General features: G+C 36.9%; 1 protein-coding gene across 16 annotated transcripts in view; it reads right to left on the bottom strand.

Moving 5' to 3' along the window:
• LOC147573570 (uncharacterized) overlaps positions 1-27369 on the bottom strand; it is a 57914-nt gene that overhangs the window by 14431 nt on the left and 16114 nt on the right. For 3 of the 16 annotated variants that reach the window (XM_086690927.1, XM_086690928.1, XM_086690926.1), the window contains one exon: positions 18811-26203. The exons of 10 other annotated variants lie outside the window; for them this stretch is intronic. In XM_086690927.1, the coding sequence (XP_086547053.1) occupies positions 24834-26203 (1370 nt within the window). In that variant the 3' untranslated portion in view covers positions 18811-24833. Of the gene's footprint in view, positions 1-4887; positions 5043-5274; positions 5862-18810; positions 26204-27369 lie in introns of those variants that run through there. 3 more of the 16 variants (XM_086690920.1, XM_086690923.1, XM_086690925.1) reach the window with 3 other exon arrangements.

The following is a 27369-nucleotide window of genomic DNA, read 5'->3' as shown; positions in this document are numbered from 1 at the left end:
ATTCTTTGTCTCATAAATGACTAGCTGAGCTGTTTGACCCCACTCACTAATCTGGACAAAAATGCCCGATAACTTTACTTGACCAAACTTTAGTCAGGCTTCTCTCCTTCTCTCAGGCCTTTGAACTTTGGCCTACCCTGTATTCTGACCCGGCAAAGGATGCAAACAACCCTCTTAACAATGATACAAGCTTCAGAGAACAAAATCTACACTTCTGACTCCCCACTTGTCCCAGTTCTTTCTAGCTTTATCTTCCTTATAAAAAAAAAGCTTTTCTGCCTGACCTTTTAGATGCCTGCAGATCTTATGGTTGGAGTGTTCTCCCAATTACAAGTGTTCCTTCCCTCACTGCAGTGATCCTTTAAATAAAGTCATTCCCAGGGGTGACTTCAGCTCAGGTCATGATCTCACAGCTCGTGGGTTCAAGCCCCACGTCCGGCTCTGTGCTAACAAGCTCAGAGTCTGGAGCCTGCTTCTGATTCTGTGTCTTTCTCTCTGACCCTCCTCCGCTTACACGGTCTCTGTCTCTCAAAAAATGAATAAATGTCAAAAAAATTTTTTTAAATAAATAAATAAATAAAGTCATTCGTTAGCTAAGTCCAAATTTGTCTTTTATGAGACATGGTGAATAACTTTTGTAGAATAAAACATTACTTTTATTTAATCCTCAAATCCCAAGTCAAATAAAAACGCATGATCAAATACAAACAACATCCACAAGGGAGCCAATGGGCATACACAAGGAATTATTTCAGATTAAATAAGACTAAAGAGATGTGATAACTAAATGAAATATTTGATCCTAGATGTGATTCTGGAATGGATCCCAGATCAAGGGAAAAAAGGCTATAAAGGGCAGTACTGGGACAACTAGTGAAATTTTTCTATGAATTCTGAATTAAATAATTATTATATCTATGCTACATTTCCTGATTTTAATAAATGAATGATAGTGGTAGTCCTTGTACTTAGAAAAATACACTGATGTATTTTTATGGATAAAGGAACATGATATCTGAAAATTACTACCGACTGGTTCAGAAAAAAAGAACATATGTAGAAGGAAAGAGCAAATGAAAAGCTAATGTTAACAATTTAATCAAACTATAAGGGCATATGAGAATTCATTCTACTATTTTGGGGGTGTAATATTATATCAAAACAAAAATTTTTTGAATAAATGTTATGAGAACATTTATACTTGATTAAGATATTAAGAGACATAACCAAATGTAACACATGAACCTTAAATATAGGGAATATGATAACCAAAATAAATTTACAAACATTCCCTATTTTGATAGTTGTAATGTTGCTATTGTTGTTTTGACACCATTATAAGTACATTTTCAGGTAAAACAGACTAATTATATTAACGTTGTTAGCAACCAAGAATGTCAGTATAAAAGGAGAGACAAAGTTATAAAATCAAATAGAAAAAAACCTTGTTATCATTGGTCTAAATGGAAATATGATTATGAATTCATGATTATGGTTTATACATTAAAAACAAGTTATTAGCTTTGTCCTCTGAAAAGCCTTAGAAGAAATGACAGCCCTATGACAATGAATATTCCTAATATCCAAACTGTAGTCTCTATATGCCATGATCCATAAGAGGAACCAGAACTCCTTAGAGAGATGGCTCATTTTGGATCTGGCACAGGAAATGTACAAGGTGAACTTGGGACAGCTTGTGCCAGAAAGTAAATAAGCTATCAATTCTTATATGATCATGTCAAAAGACATAGGAACTGACCAGAAGGGACTCCCACTGGCTAAAGAGAGAGCAGTTCAGGGTACCTGGGGGGCTCAGTCGGTTAAGTGTTGACTCTTGATTTCAGCTCAGGTCATAATCTCACAGTTGGTGAGTTTGAACCCTGTGTCTGACTGCATGCTGACAGCACAGAACCGGCTTGGGATTCTGTCTCTCTCTCTCTCTCTCTCTCTCTCTCAAAATAAATAAATAAATTTTAAAAAGTAATAAATACATAGAGGGCAGTTTGAGATAAAAAGGAATAATGAGGGGTACCTGGGTGACTCAGTTGGTTAAGTGACTGACTCTTGATTTCAGCTCAGGTCCTCATCTCACAGTCATGAGATCAAGCCCTGCATTGAGCCCTGAGCCCTGATATTCTCTCTCTGCCCCACCAGCTCATATGCACATGTGTCCTCTCTCTCTCTCTCTCTAAAAAAAAAAAAAAAAAAAAAAAAGATTACAGTGGTTGGAAACCTATCAAATGTATTTCCAAAACCCATGAATACTCAAAATAAACTGACTCACTTACTTTTGGGACTCTTTAGGAGGTTGTAGGATGCCAACTAATTTCTCTGAAAACTAATATATAAAGGGAAAGAATCAAATAGATTACTGTCTTTCTATATGAACTGAATTTGAGGATAACCAAATAGTTTTGAAGCAAATTTCTTATTTATAGAACTCCAACTAAGAAATGCAGAAGGAAGTGAGAGAATTTTTAAAAATCACTATATGTAGGGGTACCTGGGTGGCTCAGTCAGTTAAGCATCTGACTTTGGCCCAGGTCTTGATCTTGCCGTTCATGAGTTTGAGCCCCATGTGGGGCTCTGTGCTGACAGCTCAGAGCCTGGAGCCTGCTTCGGAATCTCTCTCTCTCTCTCTCTCTCTCTCTCTCTCTCTCTCTCTCTCTCTCCTTCCCTCTGCCCCTCCCCTGCTCATACTCTCTCTAAAATAAATAATAAAACAATTAAATTTTTAAAAATCACTGTATGTAATCTTTAATGAAATAACAGATCTCACCATCAATCATAAATGGATGTTATAAACTTTAGGTGTTTCTTGACCTTTTTTCCCCTTGTTTCCCCTAAAAAGGCTGAAAGAGCCTTTTTAGACACCTTTTTTTCCCCTAACCACTATTCAACTATAAAATTTTAATGCCATGGTTATACTGTATATGTGTTTATGTACTGTGTGGCTCCAAGGGCCACAAATCATTGCAATATCTTAAGAGTTTGCCCTGCTAAGAACCAAGTTTTATCCCCCGGGGGGGAGGAGGGTGGGTGGGTGGACAATACCTTCCTCTATTAATAGGTGAAAAAAGAAAGGAGAGCCTTATAAAAAGGTTAAGTGGACAGCCCTTGAACACTGATCAATATGGCATCACCAGAAGTGGGACACCAGACTTTAAAAGCCTCAGGATGTGATGTAATAGGAAGTGCAAGGCACCAACTATGAATTATTTTTGTCTGAAAATGGGATTTATGCAAAATATGATCTGGATTTGATCAAGTTTCTAGATCTAACTACTCATTTACAGAAATACGGGGCATAGGAGAACAAATTATATGACACCCTAAGGAAGCAATTAGCCAAAAGCAGAATGTAGAATATTCTATAAACCTAGTTTTTTAAAAAACAAATCAGTAATACCAACTAAAATAAAACAAAAGCAAAAAATAGAAGGGAAATTTACAGATTAAAGAAATTTAAGATGTTTGGCAACCTTATGCACTGTGTAGACCTTATCTGGATCATGATTTGAACAAACCAATTGTAAAAATCTATCTTTGAAAAAATTGGGGAAACAAATATGTATGTATTGCATATATGATATTATGGAATTACTGTTAGTTTTTCAAGTTGGGGTAACATCACTGTGGTTATCTAAAAATATGTTTTTGGTTATATATGTATACATATGGATAAAATTATACAATGTTTGAAATGCTACAAAAAAAAGGAGGAAGGATGTAAGGATGTTTGCAAACGTTTTAAATTATAGGTGGGTATTGAGCACATTGGGTTTATATTACTTTCTATCCTGCTTGAAATTTTCCATAATAAAGTTAAAATAAAAATCTTCAAATTTCCTCCGGAGGGTGTAGTTCTCTCTCATCAAAAATCTTAGAAATGGCTGATTTGCCATTGGGTGGAGAGAACAGGCGTAGTGTGGCTGGGAGTGGAGTTAGCCTAGTGAGCTCATCCCTGGAGCGCCATCATTTATGGGGATAGCTAATGCCTAAGGACAAGTCACTGAATGGCTGGTTCTTCCTTAAGATGTTGCAGAACGTACTGCAACATCTTGAAAAGTAAGAAACTTGAGGGGAGGAAGAAAATGGTAACTCATTTTAGGCAAGTCTTTTAGATGTGCAACATTCTTTTCCTTTCCTGTGTGGCTCTGTTAGAAAAAGTAGAAGGGACTAAACAATCATAGGCTACCAAGCCTTTCTCACAGCCAACAAAATATTTAGGATCATCTCCCACAACTTCAGGCCAGAGAAAGGGATTGATTTTCCCCACAGGGCTCTCAAAGTAGAATGGGGCATCCTATTATGGTGGTCTTCTCCCTTCCTAGGGCGCTTCAGGTGTAAATCCTCATTATACAGCTTCAAAATGACTATTTTGAAGTTCTCAGCACAGTAAAGTGAGGAAACTGCAGCACCTGGAACCGCGCGATTCTCAACGGACTCTGTCCGTGTCATACGGGGGTAAAGTACACAGGTGCGAAGTATCCCTGGCCGCCAAAAGCATTAGAAGACGGCAGGCGAGCCCATCGCGCCGCCACAGAAAGGGACACACACATCCAGCACGGTGGAAGTTAAAGGTAACATATTCCCTATCCCGTCCTACCGGAACCAAAGATAAGGTGTGGAGTTTGCCAGCCGGGAGGGGCGCTAAGTGCACGCCCACATCACAGGGGCTGAGGGAAGAAGCTAATAGCACCACGCCCCTGCCGGTCTGAACCGAAGTGACGGTGCAGATATTGCCGGAGAAGAAGGTCACAGCTACTCCCCAGGCAAGGCCGACTTCCGTAAGGAATCAACCTGGAGCTCTATGACCCAAAGGAAACGTAGTCCAGAGCCGGGATCGTCCCGATTCCTCACAGCACCGAGCCCCAGCTGGCATACCGGTATTCCCAGCACCATATGAAAACTTCTTTCTGGATGCTCCAAATTAAATGCAGCGTGCGGGTCCCAGTGAGACGGTCCACTCACCTGACCGCTGCAGACTGGATCCCTGCATCAAGACGTAACGGAATAAGTGTACGAAATGGCGCAGGGACGCGGTGGCCTCCGGGAAATGTAGTCAAAAATGTGACCACCCTCCCCCCACCCCCACCTCCCGCCGCTCGATCCAACAGAATGCAGAGGCAGTGGCCCCATTCTGCGGCCCGGAATCGGCCCGAGCCTTGAGTCTCCCTTGCTCGAATGGGGGATCTCAGGCTACTACTACGTGTGTGCCGACCTATCTCATTTGACTCAAGTGACTCCTCCAGATAATCCCAAGAAGATTACCAGAGTTTGGGTCTTGTAGTGAAGCCTTCAGACAAATGTAGTCCAGGGCTGAAAAAGCTGCAGAAGGCCAGGAGGTAGGGTCCAGATTTCTCAGACAAGAGCTGTGGCTCAGACGCAGTAGCTGTGACCACCCGGGTTTCTGCTCAAGAGGCATCAGAGGTTTGACACACTTCACGGACATGAGTTTGTTATCCAAGTGTCTTCTGCAGGGGAAGAGAGGTCTGTGGGGAATGTGCTGTGTATCAGATTGTGTTTGAGACTGTAAAAGGCATGTTAGTGGATACGCGTGTGATCCATTTGGGATTGTGAGAGTGTCTCGGGAACGGTGTGACTATAAGGGTGATGCCTGGGATTAATTAGACAATCTAAGTATTTTATGACTTACAAAATGCTTTTTCTTTGCATGGTTATGAATTTAGAATAGATTCCTATATAATTATAGAAATGTTAAATGAATGATACATTGTGAGTTCATCTGTAGCAGTGAATATGGGAAAAAAAAGTGCAGCACTGTGTATCTCAAAACTTCAGTTTTCTCACCTTTAAAATGAACTTTTATGTAAGTTTTTGGAGTACAGCTGCCCAATAGAACTTTCTGTAAAACTCAATTCTGTGTTGTGTATCTGCACTGTCCAGTATAGTAGCCACTAGCCACATATGACTATTCAAGCCCCTTAATTGTGGTTAGTTTGACCAAGGAATGAATGTTTAATTTTGTTTAATTTTAATAAACAAATTTAAACAGTTACCAGTGGCTACCTAAATTGGAGAAACAAGAATTTCATCTGGCAAATAATTTGAAAAATGAGTTTTATATTGAAATGAAGAGGGATGGGAAAAAGTGTAATTTCAGCCTTAGTCTTTTTTTTTTAGAGGAATAATTTACATGAAGTCTACAAATATTATATATACACCTCCATGATTTTTGCATACACAGGCAATCACCACACACAGATCAAGATAAAGAACATTGATTTCCAAAATGCCAGAATGTTCCCTTGTGCCCCATCCTGGTCAACTGTGACTCTACTTAGAAGGGACCATTATTTGGACTTCTAACACCACAGATTACTTTTGTGTATTCTTGAACTTCATTTGAATACAATCAATGTAATGATATGTGCCTGGCATGTTTTTGTCAACATTAAGACTCCGAGATGAGTCCTTTAGCCAGCAAATAAATATTTTTGGTTTTATGTGCCAGATGTTGTCTGTCACACCTACTCAACTCTGCTATTCTAGCATGAAAGCAACCATAGATAATATGTAAACAAATTAGTGTGGCTGTATTCCAAGAAAACTTTATTTATGGACGCTGAAATTTGGATTTCATATAATTTTTTACATATTGCAAAATACTACTCTTATTTTTTCAACCATTTAAAAATGTAAAACCTTTCTTAGGTCATTGGCCATACCAAAATAGGTGATGGGCCATATTTTGCCTGCAGGCTGCCATAGTCTAAATCTTGATACAATATATTCATTCTGTATTGATACACATTTGTGTGGGTTTCAGTTTTTTCTTTTCTTTCGTTGTTTTTTTTTAAGTTTATTTATTTATTTTTGAGAGAGAGAGAAAGCATGAATTGGGGAGGGGCAGAGAGAGAGGGAAAGAGAGAGAATGCCACGCAGGCTCCACACTGTTAGTGCAGGGCCTGATGCAGGGTTCAAACCCACAAACTGTGAGATCATGACCTGAGCTGAAGTCGGGCACTTAACTGACTGAGCCACCCAGGTGTCCCTCCAGTTTTTCTTATTAATAAATCTATGGTCAATATTACATATTTTGGGAGACATAGCATTCATTTCTATTAGGAATCCAAGAGTAGAATAGCTGGATCGTAAAGTAGATTTGTATGTACCTGTGGAGATACTGCCAAATCATTTTCCAAAGTTGTGTCAATTTACACTTCTATCAACAATGCAAAGGGTTCCAGTTGCTTCATATCCTTTTAGGCACCTGGTATTATCAGTCTTTTTAATTTTTACAATACTAGAAGGTGGGTAGTGGTATCTCAGTGTGATTTTAATTTGCATTTCCCTGATGAATGCTCACTTTAGCATCCTTTCATATACCAGTCACTTGGATAACTTCTATGTTGAGTTGCCTGTTTAACTTTTGATCATTTTATTAAAATGAGTTTGTGTTTTTTCTATTTATTCATAGGTATTTGTATATACTAGGATATGGGGTCTTTGTAGGACATTTGCGTTATATCTTTTCCAGGCTATGGCTTGCCTTTTCACTCTAATAATGAAGTCTTTTGAAGAACAGCTGCTTTTAATTTAAATGAAGTTCAATTTATTAATATTTTATTTATAGCTGATGTCTCATTCTGTTTAAAAGCCTCTGCCTACCATAGGACCTGAAGATATTCTATTTTTCTTCTAGAGATCTTATTGTTTCACCTTTCACATTTATAGTTATGATTCATCTCAAATTAATTGTTTTGTTTCTTTCTTTTGAGGTGAGGATCAAGAGATTTTTCCCCCATACGTATAACCAGTTGCTCCATCACTATTTATTGAATTGCAATGGTGCCTTTGTAATAAGTCAAGTGACTTTATATCTGTGAGCCTATTTCTGTACTATATTTTCTCATTGGTATATTTAGCTATCTTGCACTAATACCAAGCTGTCTTTAGAGTAAGTATTGAAATATCATGGTATACATTTTAAACTTTATTCTTTTTCATTATATTGGGCATTCTAGGTCCTATGCAATTCCATACATATTTCAAGAATCAGCTGGTTAATTTACACAAAGAAACCTGGAGGGACTTAACTGGGTTTCTTTGACCCTGTAAATGTAGGATGAATTGATATCTTAATACTAAGTCTTGCAATTCACAAATATTGGCATATCTCTCCATTTCTTTGAGTCCTCATTAATTTATCTCAGCAACGTTTTATAATTTTCATTGGAAAGCATTTATGTCTTTATAAAAAACAGCTTTATTGAGATATAATTAACATACCATAAAATTCTCCCATTTGAAGTGTTCACTTCAGGGGCACATGGGTGGCTCAGTTGGTTGAGCATCTGACTCTTGATTTTGGCTCAAGTCATGAACTCATGGTTCGTGAATTTGAGCCCTGCAAATTGTTCACTTCAGTGGTTTTTAGTATATTTACAGTTATGCACCCAATTACCCCACAGTCAATGATTTTACATTTTCATCACCTGAAAAAGGAATCCCACACCCCTTAGCAGTAATTCCCAATTCCTGTCTCCTGTCCCCCAGTCACAGGCAACCATTTATCTTCTATCTGTATCTATAGAATTGCCTATTCAGGATAGTGCATATAAATGGAATCCTACAATATTTGTTTTTTTGTGACTGGCTTCTTTCACTTAACATAATTTTATCAAGATTTATCTTTGTTGTAGCATGTAACATTACTTTATTACTCTTTATTGCTGAATACTCTTCTATTGTATGGATTTTCCACATACCTTGGGGGAAATCATTGTCTTAGTTAATTATGATGTTAGCTGTGGATTTTTCATAGATTCCCTTTACTAGAATGAGGAAGTTTTCCTCTATTCTGACTTTGTTGAGTGTTTTTATCATGAAAGGATAGTAGATATTGTTAAATTTTTTTTCTTTGTCAGACATCATGTGCTTTCTGTCCTTTATTCTATTGATATATTACATTGATTTTTTGCATGCTACACCACCAACCTTGCATTCCTGGCATAAATCTCACTTGGTCCTGGTGTATAAATTATTTTTTTATTTGTTACTAGATTCAATTTGTTAGTACTTTGTTGAGAATTTTTGTGCCTTTTTGTTATTTTTGTGTTTTGTTGCTATGAGAAATACTTTTGTTTTTTTATTTTACTGTTTAATTTAAGCTGGTATATAGAGACACAAATTATGTTTTTATATATACTTAAATCCAGTGATCATGCTAAATTTGCTTATTTATTAAGAGTTTTAGAATTCTAGGGGTGCCTGGGTGGTTCATTTGGTTAAACTGCCGACTCTTGATTTCAGCTCAGGTCATGATCTCAAAGTTCTGTGGGATTGAGTCCCATGGCATAGCCTGCTTGGGATTCTCTCTCACCCTCTTTCTCTACCCCTCCCCTGCTCACATTTTCTCTCTCTCTCTCACTCAAAATAATCATTAAAAAAAAGTTTTAGAATTCTTTTTTGGATTTTCTACATACAAATTATGTTATTGACAGATACTGTTATATTTCTTCTTTTTCCAATCTTTATACTTTTTCCTTTTTTCCTGTTTATTGCACTGGTTTGGGTCTCCAGTATGATAATAAATGCAAGTATCAAATGTAGATATCCTTGTTTTATTCCCTTGAGGAATCCATTAGGTTTGTTATCTGAGATTATTTAAAAATGTTCTTTATCAGATTGAGGCAATTTTCTTTCCTGCCACTTTTGTTGAGAATTGTTTTAATGGATGTTGAATTTTTTTAATGGACAGCCTGCACATTAGATGATCATAAGATTTTCTCCTTTATTCTGTTAATGTGGTAAGTTACACTGATTATTTTTTGTATGTGAAACCATCTAGCATTCCTAGAATACTCATTTGGTCATGATTTATTATCTTCTTTATCATTCACTGAATTTGCCTAGCTATATTTTGTTTAGGGCTTTGCTTTTATGTTTTTCTTGTCCTGGAATTTCCAGGGTTAATATAAAGATGTTTTTGGCTTCATAGAGGAAATCGGGAAGTCATTCCCCTTTTTCTTTTCTTTGTAAGAATTTGTACATGACTGATATTTTCTGTCCCATCAAATATTTGGAAGAATTCACCAGTGAAAACATCCGGAACTGGAATTTTCCTTGTGGGAGATTTATAAATGAAGATTTTTTTTTAACAATTACTCAAATTTTATATTTTTTCTCATGTCATTTTTGCAAGTTGTATTTTTTAAGAAATGTTTTATTTCTTTGAAGATCAAATTTATTGGTGTAAAGTTGTCCATAATGCCTTCTTGTTTACCCTTTAATATCTATAAAATCTTTTTCCATACCTGATATTTGTGGGATTGTTTTCTTTTTTGGTCAGTCTTGCTATGGCTTATCAATTCTGTTGATCTTTCAAAGAACTAGCTTTGGGCTCAGTTTATTTTCTCTATTACAAGTTTGCTTTCTATTTTAGTGATGTCCACACATATCTTTATTTCTTCTTTCCTTTTACTTTCTTTTGGTTTAATTTGATATTCTTTCTTTTAGTTTCTTATGATGGAGGCTTACATTATTCATATTCAGTATTTGCTCCTTTCTAATATATGCATTTAGAGCTATAAACATGCCCTCAAATTACTGCTTTTACTGCATCCCAGTAAAAGCAAAAATCCCTTTTTGATTTTCACTATCAAAAAGTTCAAAATATCTTTTAAATTCCATTGTCATTATTTGATCCACTGCTTTTGTAGAGTTATGTTGCTTAAGTTTGGATAACTTGGGAAGTTTCAATGTTTTGTTTTGTAATGGTTTTTGGTTTTTAGTTTAATTCCATTGTCAGACACGAGACTATACATGATTTCAATCCTATGAAGTATATTAGATTTGCTATATGGCCCAGTGTATGGTTTATTTTGCCACACAGTCCACATTCACTTGAAAAGAATATATATTCCAGGGCACCTGGGTGGCTCAGTCAGTTGAGCATCAGACTCTTCATTCTGGCTCAGGTTATGATCCCAGGGTCATGGGATTGTGCCCCACATTGGGCTCCATGCTGAGCTTAGAGCCTGTTTGGAATTCTCTCTCTCTCTCTTTCTCTCTCTCTCTCTCCCTCTGCCCCTCTCCCCTGCACACACACACACACACACACACACACACACACACACACACTCTCTCTCTCTCTCTCTCTCTCTCTCTCTCTCTCTCTCTCTCTCAAATTAAAAAAAGAGAGACAATGGGGCGCCTGGGTGGCGCAGTCGGTTAAGCGTCCGACTTCAGCCAGGTCACGATCTCGCGGTCCGTGAGTTCAAGCCCCATGTCAGGCTCTGGGCTGATGGCTCAGAGCCTGGAGCCTGTTTCCGATTCTGTGTCTCCCTCTCTCTCTGCCCCTCCCCCGTTCATGCTCTGTCTCTCTCTCTGTCCCAAAAAAATAAATAAACGTTGAAAAAAATTTAAAAAAAAAAAAAAAAAGAGAGACAATAAAACTTAGAATTAGTTTTTCTGTTGAATTGCTCCTTTTATCATTATGTTCCTATTTATTTTTAGAAATATCTATTTCCTCAAAGTCTATCAGCTATTAAAATAGCTACCCCAGCATTTTTTTGGTTAGCATTTGCATGTTGTTCCCTCCACCATCTTTTTACTTTCAACCGTTCTCTGTCATATGTAATGTATGTCTTGTAGATCTTTTTACATAAAATCTAGTCTGATAGTCTCAATTTTTTTTAGAGAGCCAACTTGCCAAAGCAGGGGAGAAGGAAGGGGTGAGAAAGAGAGAGACAGACAGAAGAGAGAGAGAAAGGATCTCCAGCAGGCTCTACACTCAGCACAGAGCCTGATGTGGGGCTCAATTCCATGACCCTGGCTGGGATCATGACCTGAACCAAAATTAAGAGTCTGATGTTCAACCAGCTGAGCCACCCAGGCACCCTGGTAGTCTTTATCTTTTAATTGAAATACTTAGATCATTTTTATTTAAGATATTTACAGACATAGTTGGTGTGGTTAACTATAAAAACAGTCACAATAATTTATGCCATTCTATATTCACTTCGTAATGTGACTTTGCTGCTCCTTCCATCCTCCATTAAACACAGCAAAATGAAGCAGTGTTTATTTCTCCATCTCCTGAATCTGGGCTTAACCACATGCTTTTGCTATTGGGACATCAATAAATGTGATATAAGCGGTGACTTGACAAAAGGAATTTGCCCATTTTTGTGTGTGAATGGTGTGAATGAACCTGGTGTGAATGAATCTGTTGTAGCATGCTAGAATGGTCATCTGGTAAATAACCAAGATACACTGGTAGCCAAGTTGCCAACCACCGGTGAAACTACCTTGACTAACCAGCCCCAGCCAAACTGCCTAGAGCTTCATGGATGTGTTAAACTGAGACTCTCCTTGCCATAGTTTTTTCTTTAAAAAATTTTTTTAAGACTTTATTATGGAGCAGCTTTAGGTTTACAACAAAATTGAGAGGAAGGTACAAAGATTTCCCATTTACCCCCTGCCTGACACATATGTAGTTTCCTCCATTATCAATATCCCTGGGGAACCTGGGTGGCTCAGGTGCCCCTTTTCCAGATTTGCCTTTTCCAGAATATCACATACTCAGAATCAGACCATCTGTAACCTTTTACAAGATTGATTTCTTTTACTTAGTAATATGAACTTAAATTTCCTTCATGTCTTTTTTTTCACGTTTATTTATTTTGATAGAGCACATGCCCAAGTGAGTGGGGGAGGGGCATAGGGAGAATCCCAAGCAGGCTCCAAGCTGGTAGCTCAGAGCCCAACATGGGGCTCCATCTCACAAACTGCAAGTTCATGACCTGAACCAAAATCAAGAGTTGGATGCTTAACCAACTGAGTCACCCAGACACCTCTCCTTCATGTCTTTTGGTGGCTTGGTAGCTCATTTCCTTTTAGCACTGAGTAACTATCCCCAGGAGGTACCATAGTTTATCCATTCACCTACTGAAGATCATCTTGCTTTCTTCTGAGTTATGGCAATTAAGAATAAAGCTGCTATAAATATAAACATCAGTGTGCAGGTTTTTATGCAGACATAAGTTTACAACTATTATGAGTAAGTACAAAGGAATTCCATTGCTGGACTATATGGTAAGAGTATATTTAGTTTTGTAAGAAACCACCAAACTGTCTTCCAAGGTGTCTTTGCCATCATTTCTTAACTGTGAAATAGGATTACCCACTTCATAACATTATTAGGAGTGGGGGATAAGTTAATAGTGTCAATTCCTTAGACCAGCCCCTGGTACATACTAAAAGCTCAGAAAATTTTACCTGTTATTATGATGTGGTAATTCTTAGCCAGTCCCCCTCAGGTTTCTGTAGATAAGCAACAATGACAATGTAAACTCAAATTTATTGGCACTTGTAGGTAAGAAAATGAAGCAAATGCTAAAGTCGTATAGAATACCATTTAACTGTATGCCATTTGCCTTCATTTGTGGACTTCCAGGAAACAATTGATTCATTAATTTTCCCCCTCACCTTTATTGAGATATGTTTGACATATAACATTGTATAAGTTTATGATGTACAATGTGAAGATTTGGTATATGTAAATATTGTGAAATTATTACTACATAAGGATAGTCATTACCCTTAACACATCATTACCTCACATTACCACATCACCTAACACACATTAACAGATAATTATCTCGCAATTAGCTCTTTATGTGTATTCGTGTGTGAAAGAACATTTAAGATCTACTCTCTTAGCAACTTTCAAGTATACAAGTATATGGTTGACTCTAGTCACCAAGCTGGACAGAAGATCCCTAGGGCTTATTCATCTTCTAACTGGAAGTTTGTACCCTTTAACCAACATTTCCCCATTTTCTCAATATCCTAGACCTTGGTGGACACTAATCTACTCTTTGTTTCAGTGAGTTCAGTTTTTTAAGGCCCCACACATAAGTTAGAATAATACCCTCAAAGTTCATTCATGTTGTCTCAAATGACAGGATTTCCTTCCTTTTTATAGCTGAGTAACATTCCATTGTGTGTGTGTGTGTGTGCATCTATATCTTTATATACACTAAATGTGTTATATATATACATATGATAACATGTACATATGTTAGGTACATGTATATATAACATTTTCTTTATCCACGTGTTGGTAGGCAAACAGGTTTGTTGCCTTCCCTTGGCTATTGTGAATAATGTTGCAATGAACATAGAGGTACAGACATATCTTTGATATAGAGATATGAGATAGTAATTTCATTTCCTTTAGACATATACCTCGATGTGGTATTGCTAGATCATATGATAGTTCTATTCTTAAATTTTTGAGGAACCTCTATACAGTTTTCCATAATGGCTCTACCAATTTATATTCCCACCAACAGTGTGCAAGGGCTCCCTTTTCTCTGCATCCTGGACACCACTTGTTATCTCGTCTTCTTAAGGATAGCCATTCTAATAGATGTGAGGTGATATCTCCTTGTGTTTTTGATTTGCATTTCCCTGATGATTAGTGATGTCAAGCATCTTTTCATATAACTGTTGACCATTTGTATGTATTCTTTAGAAAAATGTCTATTCAAATACTCTGCCCATTTTTAAATCTGATTGATTGCTTTTTTTTTCCTTGTGAGTTGTATGAGTTCCTTACACATTTGGGATATCAAATATATGGTTTGCAGCTATTTAGTTTGCAAATATTTTCTCCCATTCCAAAAGGCTGCCTTTTCATTTTGTTGATTCCTTTTGCTGCACAGAAGCTTTTTAGTCTGATGTAGTCCCACTTGTTTACTTTTGCTATTGTTGTCTATGCTTGTGGTGTCATATCCAAAATATCATTGCCAAGACCAGTTTTCCAGTGTTTTCCTCTAGAAGTTTTATGGCTTCAGGTTTTATATTTCAGTATTTAGTCCATTTCAACTTAATTTTTGTTAATGATTATGTTTTTTATTTACTTTTTTAATGCTAATGTTAATTTTTGTTTATGTTAATGATGTAAGATACAGGTCCAATTTCACTCTTTCACATTTGAATATCCACTTTTCCCAGCATCATTTATTGATTATCCTTTCCTCATTGAGTATTCTTGACTCCTTTATCAAATATCAGTTGGATAAATATATGTGATTTTATCTCAGAGCTCAGTTCTGTTCCATCAGTCTAGGTGTCTATTTTTATGCCAGTATCATATTGTTTTGCTTACTATAGCTTTGTAGTATAGTTTGAAACCAGGAAATGTGACATCTCCATCTTTGTTCTTTCTCAAGATGGCATTTGGATATCCAGGGTCTTTTGTGGTTTCATAATTATTTTAGGATTGTTTTTTCTATTTCTGTGAGAAATGTCAGTGGAATTTTGATAGATATTGCATTGAATCTGTACATGGCTTTGGTAGTATGAACATTTTAACAATATTATTCTTCTGATCCATAAATACAGAATACTTTTTCATTAATTTGTGTCTTCTTCAATTTCTTTCATCAGTGTTTAATAGTTTTCAGTGTACAGATCTTTTACTTCCTTGGTGAAATTTATTCCTGAGTATTTTATTATTTTTTAGGCTATTTTTTTTGTAATTTTTAAATTTATTTATTTATTTTGAGAGACAGCAAGCAGGAGAGGGGCAGAGAGAGAGAGGGAGAGAGAGAAACCCAAGCAGGCTCTGCCCTATCAAGTGAAGCCCAATGCAGGGCTTGAAGTCACAAACCATGAAATCATGACCTGAGCCAAAATCAAGAGATGGATGCTTAACCAATGGAGCCACCCAGGCGCCCCTATGCTATTTTCAATGGGATTGTTTTATTTCTTTTTCAGAGAGTTCAGTGTTAGTATATAGAAACATAACTGATTTTTGTATGTTGATTTTATATCCTGTTAACTTTACTCAACTTGTGTGTTAGTTCTAACAGTTTTATGGTGGCATCTTTAGGATTTTCTATATGTAAGGTCATGTCATTAACAAACAGAGACAGTTTTACTTTCTGATTAGGATGTATTTTATTTTTTATTGTATTGTATTGTATTTTTTATTTTATTTTATTTATTGTATTGATGGGTCTGGCTAGAACTTCCAGTACTATATGAATAGGTGGTGAGCATGGGCACTCTGTGTTGTTCTTGATCTTAGAGGGAAAACATTCAGCCTTTCAGTGTTAAATAGGATGTTAGCTGTGAGTCTGTCAAATATGGCCTTTATTATTTTGATATATATTTCTTTCATACCCAGTTTTTTTTAAGTTCTCAATATGAAAGGATGTTAAACTTTATCACTTTTTCTTCATATAAGGTGATCATATTTTTAACCTTCATTCAATTAATGTGGTATAACACATTTATTGATTTGCAAGTTAATCCATTCTTTTTTTGTAATTTTTTAAAACGTTTAATTTTTATATGAAATTTATTGTCAAATTGGTTTCCATACAACACCCAGTGCTCATCCCAACACGTGCCCTCCTCAGTGCCCATCATCCACTTTCCCCTCCCTCCCACCCCCCATCAACCCTCAGTTTATTCTCAGTTTTTAAGAGTCTCTTATGGTTTGGCTCCCTCCCTCTTTTTTTCCCCCTTCCCCATGGTCTTCTGTTAAGTTTCTCAGGATCCACATAAGAGTGAAAACATATGGTATCTGTCTTTCTCTGTATGACTTATTTCACTTAGCATAACACTCTCCAGTTCCATCCACGTTGCTACAAAAGGCCATATTTCATTCTTTCTCATTGCCAAATAGTATTCCATTGTATATATAAACCATAATTTCTTTATCCATTCATCAGTTGATGGACATTTAGGCTCATCCATTCTTGCATCCCAAGGAGAAATCCCACTTGATAGTGGTGTACGATCCTTTCAACGTGCTGTTGAATTTCGTTTGTTAATATTTTGCTAAGAATATTTGCATCTATATTCTTCAGGAATATTAGCCTATAGTTTTTGTATTAACAGTAGTATTTTAAAAATTTATTAAAAATACTTTTTAATGTTTATTTTTGAGAGAGACAGAGGCTGATGGAGTGTGGGTGGGGAGGGGCAGAGACAGAGAGAGGGAGACACAGAACCTGAAGCAGGTTCCAGGCTCTGAGTTGTCAGCACAGAGCCCTATACGGGGCTTGAACTCACAAATCACGAGATCACGACCTGAGCTGAAGTCAGACGCTTAACTGACTGAGCCACCTAGCCGTCCCTTAAATTTATTTAAAATTAGTTAATATACAGTGTAGTACTGGTTTCAGGAGTAGAACCCAGTGATTCATCACTTCTCTGTAACACCTAGTGCTCATCCCAACAAGTGCTCTCCTTAATGCTCATCACCTATTTAGCCCACCCTCCCACCCCGGCAAACCTGTTTGTTCTCTGTATTTTAAAGTCTCTTATGGTTTACTTCCCTCTCTCTTTTTACCTTTTTTCCCCTCCCTGTGTTCATCTGTTTTGTTTTTTAAATTCCACATATGAGTGAAATCATATTTGTCTTTCTCTGACTTGTTTTGCTTAGCATAATACACTCGTTTCATCGTTGTTGCAAATGGCAAGATTTCATTCTTTTTTTAAAAAATGTTTAAATGTTTATTTATTTTTGAGAGGCAGTGAGAGGGACACCATGAGCTGGAGAGGGGCAGAGAGAGACAGAGACACAGAATCCAAAGCAGACTCCAGGCTCTGAGCTATCAGCATTTAAAAAGGAACAAACTATTGATAGATATGACAACTTATTTTTTTTTTAATTTTTTTTCAACGTTTATTTATTTTTGGGACAGAGAGAGACAGAGCATGAACAGGGGAGGGGCAGAGAGAGAGGGAGACACAGAATCGGAAACAGGCTCCAGGCTCTGAGCCATCAGCCCAGAGCCTGACGCGGGGCTCGAACTCCCGGACCGCGAGATCGTGACCTGGCTGAAGTCGGACGCTTAACCGACTGCGCCACCCAGGTGCCCCTAGATGTGACAACTTAGATCTCAAAAACATTGAGTTCTGAAAGCCAGTCTCAAAAGGTCACATACTGTATGATTGTATTTATGTAACTTCAACAAAAATTATAGAGATCTAAAACAGATTAATGGTTTCCAGGGATTAGTGATGGTAGGTGAAGTGCAGGTGTGATTATAAAGAGGCAGCATAAGAGAGATCTTTGTATTGGAATAGTTCTGTATCTTTAGTGCAGTAGTGATTACACGAATCTATACTTATACTCATGATGACATGTAACCACATATATATGTCATATTAATGTCAAATTCTATGTTTTGATATTGTACTTTATGTAAGATGTGACCACTGATGGAAACTTGGTGAAATGTACCATTTCTGTAGATTCCTGTGTACCTATAATTATTTTCAAGTAAAAAAGTTAAAAAAAAAAAACTTAATGGACTGAAAAACAGAATGCATACAGCTGAATTGTGAATTAGGAAGCCAGATTTCATTGCTATACAGGTCAGAGGAACCAAATGTAACAAAGTGATGCAAAGTATTAGAATAAAACTTGACATAAAAGATTGAAGTAGAAATTCCACCATCCATTTAAAAGAAGCCCCAGAAGATAATAGAAATAATTGAGGAGAGGTAATGTTTGAACTAGTAATCAATGAAAGTAACCTCAAAACCAAGAAGGATGTTAGCTACTCAATTAGAGAGCCCTAGCAAGTTAATAAAATTCCAATTATCATTAATTCTGGTACACATTTTGATTTTAACATCTGTGAGACCAGAATGCATCTTAATATCAGTGACATAGCATAGTTTAATTCAGTGTTTTCTTTCCTTTAAAATGGTAAATAAAATAACTGGTTCTAAAAGTGATGGCTTTGAAAAAATTAATAGTAATACCTGAAATACCAAAAATAAGTTTTAAAAAATACTGAAAGTTTCAAGAAAGATTTAAAAAACAGTTTACATACATAAGAATAAGAAATACATTAACATTATACTTTCACAGATTATATTCATGTAGGAAGACAATGGAGTAAATCATCAAATTCAGAGAGAAAAACAATTCGTACCAATTTCCAGACTGTGCCAAACTCTCATTTAAGCATCAATGAAATAAATTAGGCATTTAAGAAACCTTCTCTGAATGTATTCCTGGAAGCTATAATCCAACAAAAAGACAAAATAACCAAACAACAGAAATAAGGTGACAAGGTTGCAATCTTCATACAAAAATCAATAGCTTTCTTATATATCAATAATGATTAGAGACTGTAACAAAACATTTCCAGTCATGAAATCAACAAAATGTATAATGCATCTATGATTGAACAAAGCAAGGAATCTGTAAGCTCTTTATCTAAAAGTGTAATGACTAGAGGCGCCTGGGTGGCTCAGTTGGTTAAGTGTCCGACTCTGGCTCAGGTCGTGATCTCACAGTTCCTGAGTTTGAGCCCCACATCAGGCTCTGTGCTGACAGCTCTATGCTAACAGAGTTAAATTAGTTTTAATGCATGGAAGATCTAATATTGTAAAGATTTCAATTTTTATTTTCCTTTTTAAGTACCCTGTCTGAATAGGATACAGTATAACACCTTGCAGCTTAACAGATTTTCTTTGGTAGAAAGGAAAATAGAAGTGATCTTGATTTTTTTTCATTATGTTTCTGTATATTTTCTCAATTTTTATAGAAAGTTATTTATAAAGAGCAAAGGTAAAAATGTTTAGAAGGATACAATACTAATATATATTAAAGGACATTAAAACAGCAACAATAAAAAAATTATAATGGATATTCTATGCCATTTTCCTTTCTCTGCAATGCTATATTTACATATATATAAATATATATTATACATATACATACACACACACACACACACACACACGTATTTCAGAAGCAGACAACAAGACACGATGATAAGGGAAGAAATTATTCAATAAATAAGAGTGTAAAAATTGAAAAATTTTCCAGCCTCAGTTAATTATTCCCCTTCACAAGTCAGGATGATATAAAAATTACATGCCAAGCACCAGTCTATCATCAAATTAGTAGTAACTGATGAGAAGTAATGCCAGGAGGAATACTTGACAGTGGATAAGGCATTCTCTAAGTCCATGGATGGTAGTTTTATCAGAAGCTTGGCATGCAGGGAAAGTAAATCCATATCCAGAGTTAAGTTTCTAGTCCAGTAAGGTCAAAACGCTGCCTCTTCTATGATGGAAGTGATCGAAGGTAACCAACCTGCTTCCAGTAGCTAGCTGAACACCTCAAGGAATAGTGTTATGTTGGGGGGCTCAGTATTGTCTCTGCTTCTGGCAGATTGAGCACTCAGCAATGGTCATAGCCAGGTCAGCCTTGGTGAGTGGAAGTCCATGTTGCTGATCACATGCATTACCTCCATCCCTGCCACCATGGCCACTTTGTTCATGGGTCCATTGAACCAGGGTGGCTGGGGAAAGAAACTATTAACCACAGAATGGGCTATCCTGTCCACTTGATTATTAAAATCCTCCTTTACTGAGGTCACTCATTTATATGGGACACAGGTATCTTCAATTTTTTTTGCCCTAATTCAGAGAGGTCTACCCACCTACCTCTCCCCCAGATTTCATTGTCCAAATTTCCAATCATGTTCCTTCCACTACAATGCCACACACTTAGTATCCATTTCCACACTTGTTCCCTGGATTTCTAAGTTAGAAAACTCAGGTAGTTCTTTTGGACTGTAGCACCCCTCCTCATGGGTCACACTTTGCACTGCACTTTTAGGAGCCTGCTGGGACAGAGTCTAATGATGGGTCTAGAAACAAAAGGGGGTGGTTGTGGGGGTTTCTGAGAAGTAGCATTGTCTTGCATGGCCACTACCTCAAGGGAGGTCATTAGTTTCCTCAAGCAATGCATAGTTAATTCCATCAGATGGGAATGGAAAGGCTGATGTCACTGTGGGTGGGGATGCCACTGCCACTAGGGATGGAAAGGCCACCTCTGCTGATGAGGCTGCTTCTACTGGGAAGAAGACTCAGAATATAGGAGCTCAATGTCACAGCTACGTCAGAGCCTTCCCACTTGTCCCCATACCATCTTACAGGATCCCATTCTTTCCCAATCAATACTCTCACTTTAACATTACTGAACTATTCAGCTGAGAATTTCCCAAATCTCGTTTGAAAAATTCCATTGTTAAGTATTTTCTCTCTACTTGCATTTTTTTGTAATCAGCCAGGAGCCAAGCCACACCTTCAACTTCATTATTGTTCACAAGTTCTACTTTCCACAAAACACTAGAATGGAATGCAATTTCACCAAGTTCTTTGTCACTTTATAAAAAGAACTGCCTTCCTCCGGTTTCCAATATGTTCCTCACTTCCACCTGAGACTTCATCTGTACTGCCTTTACCATTCATCTCTATGAACATTCTGTCGATAATGTATTCTCTAAGGTTGAAGTTTTCTCTTCAGCTCTTTTCTGATATCACCAAAATCACCATTAATGTCTTTATTTTTTGCATGCATCTAAAAACTCTTCCAGCTTTTACCTATTATTCAATTCCAAAGCCACTTCTACATTTTTAGCTATTTGTTACATTAGCACCCCACTTCTGGTACCAATATCTGTCTCATTCATTTCAGTCTGCTATAACACAGTACAATAGATGGGGTGGTTTATAAACAACAGCAATTTATTTCTCACAATCCTTGAGGCTGAAGTCGACATCAGTGTGCCAGCATGGTTAGTTTCTGGCAAGAACTGTCTTCCAGAGTAAAGACTGACATTTTCTTGTATCCTCAGATGGCACAAAAATGTAAGAGAGCTCTCTGGGATCCCTTTTACAAGGGGACTAATCTCAATCAGGAGGGATCCACCATTGTAACTTAATTTCCTCCAAAAGGCTCCACTTCCTAATGTCATTATATTGGGGGTTAGGATGTGGACACATGAATTTCAAGGCCCAAATGGCTTCACTGGAGAATCCTACCAAACATTTGAAGAAAAATTAACAATTCAACACTACCTCTACCAGAAATGGAAAGGAAGCAATTCTGTGAAACTCATTTTATGAGGCCATAATCACCTTGATAGCAAAATGAGGCAAAGACAGTAGAATACAAGAAAACTACAAACTAGTATTCCTCATGAATATAGATACAAAGATCCTAAAAAAAAAAAAATCCTCAAAATATTAGCGCATCATAGCAATCTCAGCAAATCCAGCAATGTATTTATGTACTACATACAAAATGTACACTAAAAACAAATGGAGCTTATTCCAGTGATGTTGTCTTGATCGATATTTGAAAATTCATAAATGTAATCCATCATAACATAGCAAAAGAGAAAAATCACATTTTACTCCTATCAATTGCTGCATATTTCAAATAAATCTCAAGGAAACATAGAGGGTTCCATGGCAGTGTTTCCAGAGAGCAAAGGGTTTTCAAAGTTATAATGGGCCTGGGGTGGGGGTGGCAATCAAATATATAGTGCTGTCCTGAAAATATAGCCTCCAAATAATGATGAACCCAACTTTTATCTTTCCTGTGAAATACTAGGGCTTCTAACAATTTCAAACTCATTTTTCTACAGCAGCCTCATAGGGAACCTAATAGAGAAGAGCCTATTGATTCTTTGAGTGAACCCTAATAAAATTCATAGAAAATACAGTTTTTAGGGGTGCCTGGGTGGCTCAGTTGAAGATTGACACCACATCTTGATTTCAGCTCAGGTCATGATCTTAGTGTTGAGATGGAGCCTGGTGATGGTCTCCATGCTGATAGCACAGAGCATGCTTGTTATTCTCTCTCCTTCTCTCTCTGCCCGTCCCCTGCTTGTGTGCATGCTCTCAAAATAATAATTTTTTAAAATTAAAAAAAAAAAGAAAATACATTTTTTAAGACAATGGTACTACTTGAAGCGCTGCAAGCTTGAACCTAATGGGACAGAAATAGTACAAAGTGAAAGGGCCTTGGGATCCCAAGACATCTACAGGCTAAAAACAGTCTTAGAAAACTATTCAGCTATAAACACGGGCTACCTTCATGAAGGGGAGGAAAACGAAGGATGATTCAGGGTAGAACCAAGACCTCAGTATGCAAACATGCCACTTGGAAGCAGAAAGACACTTAAATTGGGTTCTGAATATCCCACTGAATATCACAGCAGAGAAACACTGTGAGAAACAATATACATTACATTCTTTTAAAAACGAAATCTTCAAAACCTCATGTGTATTTTACACCTAACACCATTTTAATTTGAACTAGCCACAATTCAAGTGCTCAATTTTGAGTGCTCAACATGTTGCTGGCAACTATCTTATTTGACAATGAAGGTCTAGTCCATTAATTTCCACATTTAGTTGTAGTAACTGCTTTTTAAACTCATTCTTTAAACATATGAAGTACTGTGGGACAGGCATGGTAACAGAGGTAGCAATAGGTGAACTAGATAAAATTTGGATCTTCCATCTGTATTTCCCAAATACAGTATAGGATATTGAATATCCCAATGTGCAGAACTTCGACAACACCCAGAAATTTTGATATGCAGTCATTTAAAAAAATCATTTACTTCAATTTGGTTAAAATTCCAGAGCTAATTTTATCTTTAAAATAATATTATGGAAAAATTCAAATACATAAAAGTAAAGAAAATAGCAAGAACAAAATAAAAACTATGTACTCAAGACTTATCTTACCATCACTTTAACAAGCTTATCCTTTTCTTTTGCAGGAGCACTTTTTTTTTTTATTTTTTTTAACGTTTATTTATTATTGAGAGACAGAGCACGAGCAGAGGAGGAGCAGAGAGAGAGGGAGACACAGAATCCAAAGCAGGCTCCAGGCTCCGAGCTGTCAGCAAAGAGCCCGACATCGGGCTCGAACTCACAAACTGTGAGATCATGACCTGAGCCAAAGTCAGTTGCTCAACCGACTGAGCCACCCAGGTGCCCTGCATGAGCACTTTTAAAAAGTTCCAGACATCATACCATCTTATGTGTATAAACTTATCTCTAACATTTTTATATAACTACGATGCTACCTAACAAAAACATAATTTCTTAGTATTATCTGTCAATATTCCCATTTCCCCAACTGTCATAAAAATGTCCTTTTTACATATTTGTTCAACTTGTGATCTAGTTCACTGCATTTGATTGATATACATTTCTTCAGACTCTTAATATTTAAGAGTTCCACCTCCCTTTTTTCAATGCTATTTTATTGAATTTGAAGGCAGGTCATTTCTCTTGTGGAATTACCCACATTTTAAATTTGTTTCATTGCTTCTTCTTGTGTCATGTTCTTCTTTCTGTTCTGTGATTCTTCCCTAAACTGGGAGTTAGATCTTGATGCTTAGATTCAGTTCAATATTTTTTTGGCAACATGTGTATGTCTTACTGTAACTTATTAGGGGGCACAAAATGTTTTGTCCTATTTTGAGATTAAAATTGATCAATGGGTATCTACTGGTCTTAACCTCCACTGAGAATTGTGCCTAGATCCATTATTTCATTATGTGCTGCAAAATTCTCTAATAAAGAACTTTAGCTCATCAACTTCTAATTACTCTAAAATACAGTTCAACAGGAAATGCAGGCTAAATGATTTTCTTTTCAATTATCAGTTTTTGGAATGAGATAGTACCCTAGCAACCTTCATAGATATATTATACAGATGGGAAAAATAGAGGCGATGATAGGTAAGATTAAAAGCTCTTCTATATTCACTCCTTTAAAAGAGTTTCTTTCTAGAACACATTTCCCAAAGTTTAACATAGTTTTTAATGATGAGTAAAGGCTTCTAAAAATTCATGAAATTTATCCTTTCCTTCAAAGAAAACCTAACTATTTAGGTTAGCTGTAAGCACGAAGCAAAAGGGATTCCTATATTCAAAAACTTTTCCCCTAAAATTTATTTTCTAATGCCCCTTAACACAAAATTCACAGTGGAAGGCTTTCCTAAATTATTTAGTTACATTATGAATTCGCTGATGGTAAGTAAGATGTGAATGTTGTCTAAATGCCTTTTTACATTCCTTACATTTGTATGGTTTTTCACCAGAATGAATTCTCTGATGTTGAATAAGTGATGAATGAAGTCTAAAGGCCTTTCCACATTCCTTACAGTCATAGGGTTTCTCACCAGTATGAATACTCTGATGTTGAGTAAGTTGTGATAGCAGTCTAAAAGTCTTCTCACATTCCTTACATTTATAAGGTTTCTCACCAAAATGAATACTCTGATGTTGGGTAAGTTGTGAGAACAGTCTAAAGGTCTTCCCACATTCCTTACAATCATAGGGTTTCTCTCCAATATGAATACCCTGATGTGAAATAAGTTCTGAGTAACGACGGAAGAACTTCCGACATTCCTTACATTCGTAAGGTTTCTCACCAGTATGAATTCTCTGATGGAGAGTGAGATGATAGCCACGACTAAAAGTCTTTCCACATTCTTTACAATCATAGGGTTTCTCACCAGTATGAATTCTCTGATGGAGAGTGAGTTGTTGCCGCACCCTGAAGGCCTTTCCACATTCCTTACATTCATAGGGTTTTTCACCAGTATGAAGTTTGTGATGTACTCTAAGGCCTGTACTACACAAAAAAGCCTGCCCACAGTCCTTACATTCATAACACTTCTCAGCAATATTAAGTCTCTGATGTCGTGTAAGGTGTGCATACTGTCTAAAGGTCTTCCCACATTCCTTACATTCATAGGGTTTCTCACCAGTATGAATCCTTTGATGAAGATTAAGTTGTCCTCTTACTCTAAAGGCCTTCCCACATTCCTTACATTCATAGGGCTTCTCACCAATATGAGTTCTCTGATGTACTCGAAGATCTGCACCACATGTAAAGATCTTTCCACATTTTTTACATTCAAGGAGTTTGTCAGAAGTATGAATTCTCTGATGTCGACTAAGGTGGGCACACTGTCTAAAGGCTTTTCCACATTCTTTACATTCATAGGGTTTTTCGCCAGTGTGAATTCTCTGATGGAAAGTAAGTTGTTGGCGTACTCTAAAGGCCTTCCCGCAATCCCCACATTCATAGGGTTTCTCTCTATTATGGATACTCTGATACAGAGTAAGAGAAGTGAGTTTTCTGTAAGTGGGCATTTTTTCAGAGGTGGTTTTTTTCACTTGCCGGAAATATCCCTCTTGAAGGTGTTCTTGTCCCTCAAACTTCTCATATTTATAATCTTTTCTGATAAAGGAGTTTTCAAGGCCACAACTTCTAATTCTTCCCATTATCTCCCACTGAGATAAATTCATTTCACAAATATCCTTTTCTTGAAATAACTTTTTAGTGTCATATCTGGCTTCTAAATCTGAAAGAAAACAAGATAAATACATGCTATCTTCTTATTCTAGAAAAAGCAAACAAGCATATAAAAAAACTTTATAATAGAAAATAAAGCTCAATTTCAAGTAAATGAGCTAAAAAACCTCATCAAAGTTTGAGAATCTTTAAATTTTTTAATGATTACTTTTTAATTAGAATAATGCACAAACATCTTACCATGAATAACATGGCCTTTGTTTACCATATCATCTCAAGCCACTGCCTGGTTTGCTCCCTATATTCCTATCCCACTAGCCTCCTTTCAGTTCCTAGAATATGTCACAACCTTTCCATTTCTTAGAGCTTTTCACTGACAATTTAAATTCATAGGAATTTCAACTTGCATTTTCTACATAGTTGGGTTCCTTTCATCCTTTAGATACCATGTTAAAAATCAGACCCATTCTGGGGCACCTGGGTGGCTCAGCCGGTTAGGCGGCCGACTTCAGCTCAGGTCATGATCTCGAGGTCCGTGAGTTTGAGCCCCGCGTTGGGCTCTGTGCTGACAGCTCAGAGCCTGGAGCCTGCTTCTGTTTCTGTGTCTCCCTCTCTCTCTGCCCCTCCCCCATTTGTGCTCTGTCTCTCTCTGCCTTTCAAAAATGAATAAATGTTAAAAAAAAAAATCAGACCCATGCTGACTTCATCTAATTTATATACTTTATTTTCTTTTTTTTTTTTAATTTTTTTTTTTCAACGTTTATTTATTTTTGGGACAGAGAGAGACAGAGCATGAACGGGGGAGGGGCAGAGAGAGAGGGAGACACAGAATCGGAAACAGGCTCCAGGCTCTAAGCCATCAGCCCAGAGCCTGACGCGAGGCTCGAACTCCCGGACCGCGAGATCGTGACCTGGCTGAAGTCGGACGCTTAACCAACTGCGCCACCCAGGCGCCCCTATATACTTTATTTTCTATCCCAGTAACTTGTTCCATGTTTCTTAACACTTTTTTGATTTTGTTGTTACATATTCATTACTTTTCCCATTTTTAAATTCTCTTTATTTTCTTACCTTAAATCTTCCCAAGGGCAGAAGCAACCTTTCATTTATCATTGAATAACAAACTCATAGCATATAGTAACTATTAATTATGAAATCTCATAATTGGTTAACAGTTATTGCATATGTTCCCTTGCCTCTAATCTTATACCTTAT

The sequence above is a fragment of the Puma concolor genome, chromosome E2, assembly GCF_028749965.1.
Source record: "Puma concolor isolate L17-30 chromosome E2, mPumCon1.1.hap2, whole genome shotgun sequence".
NCBI classification, from domain to species: domain Eukaryota; kingdom Metazoa; phylum Chordata; class Mammalia; order Carnivora; family Felidae; genus Puma; species Puma concolor.
Note: the sequence above shows the minus strand (reverse complement) of the source record. Positions and strands in the feature narration are given on the sequence as shown.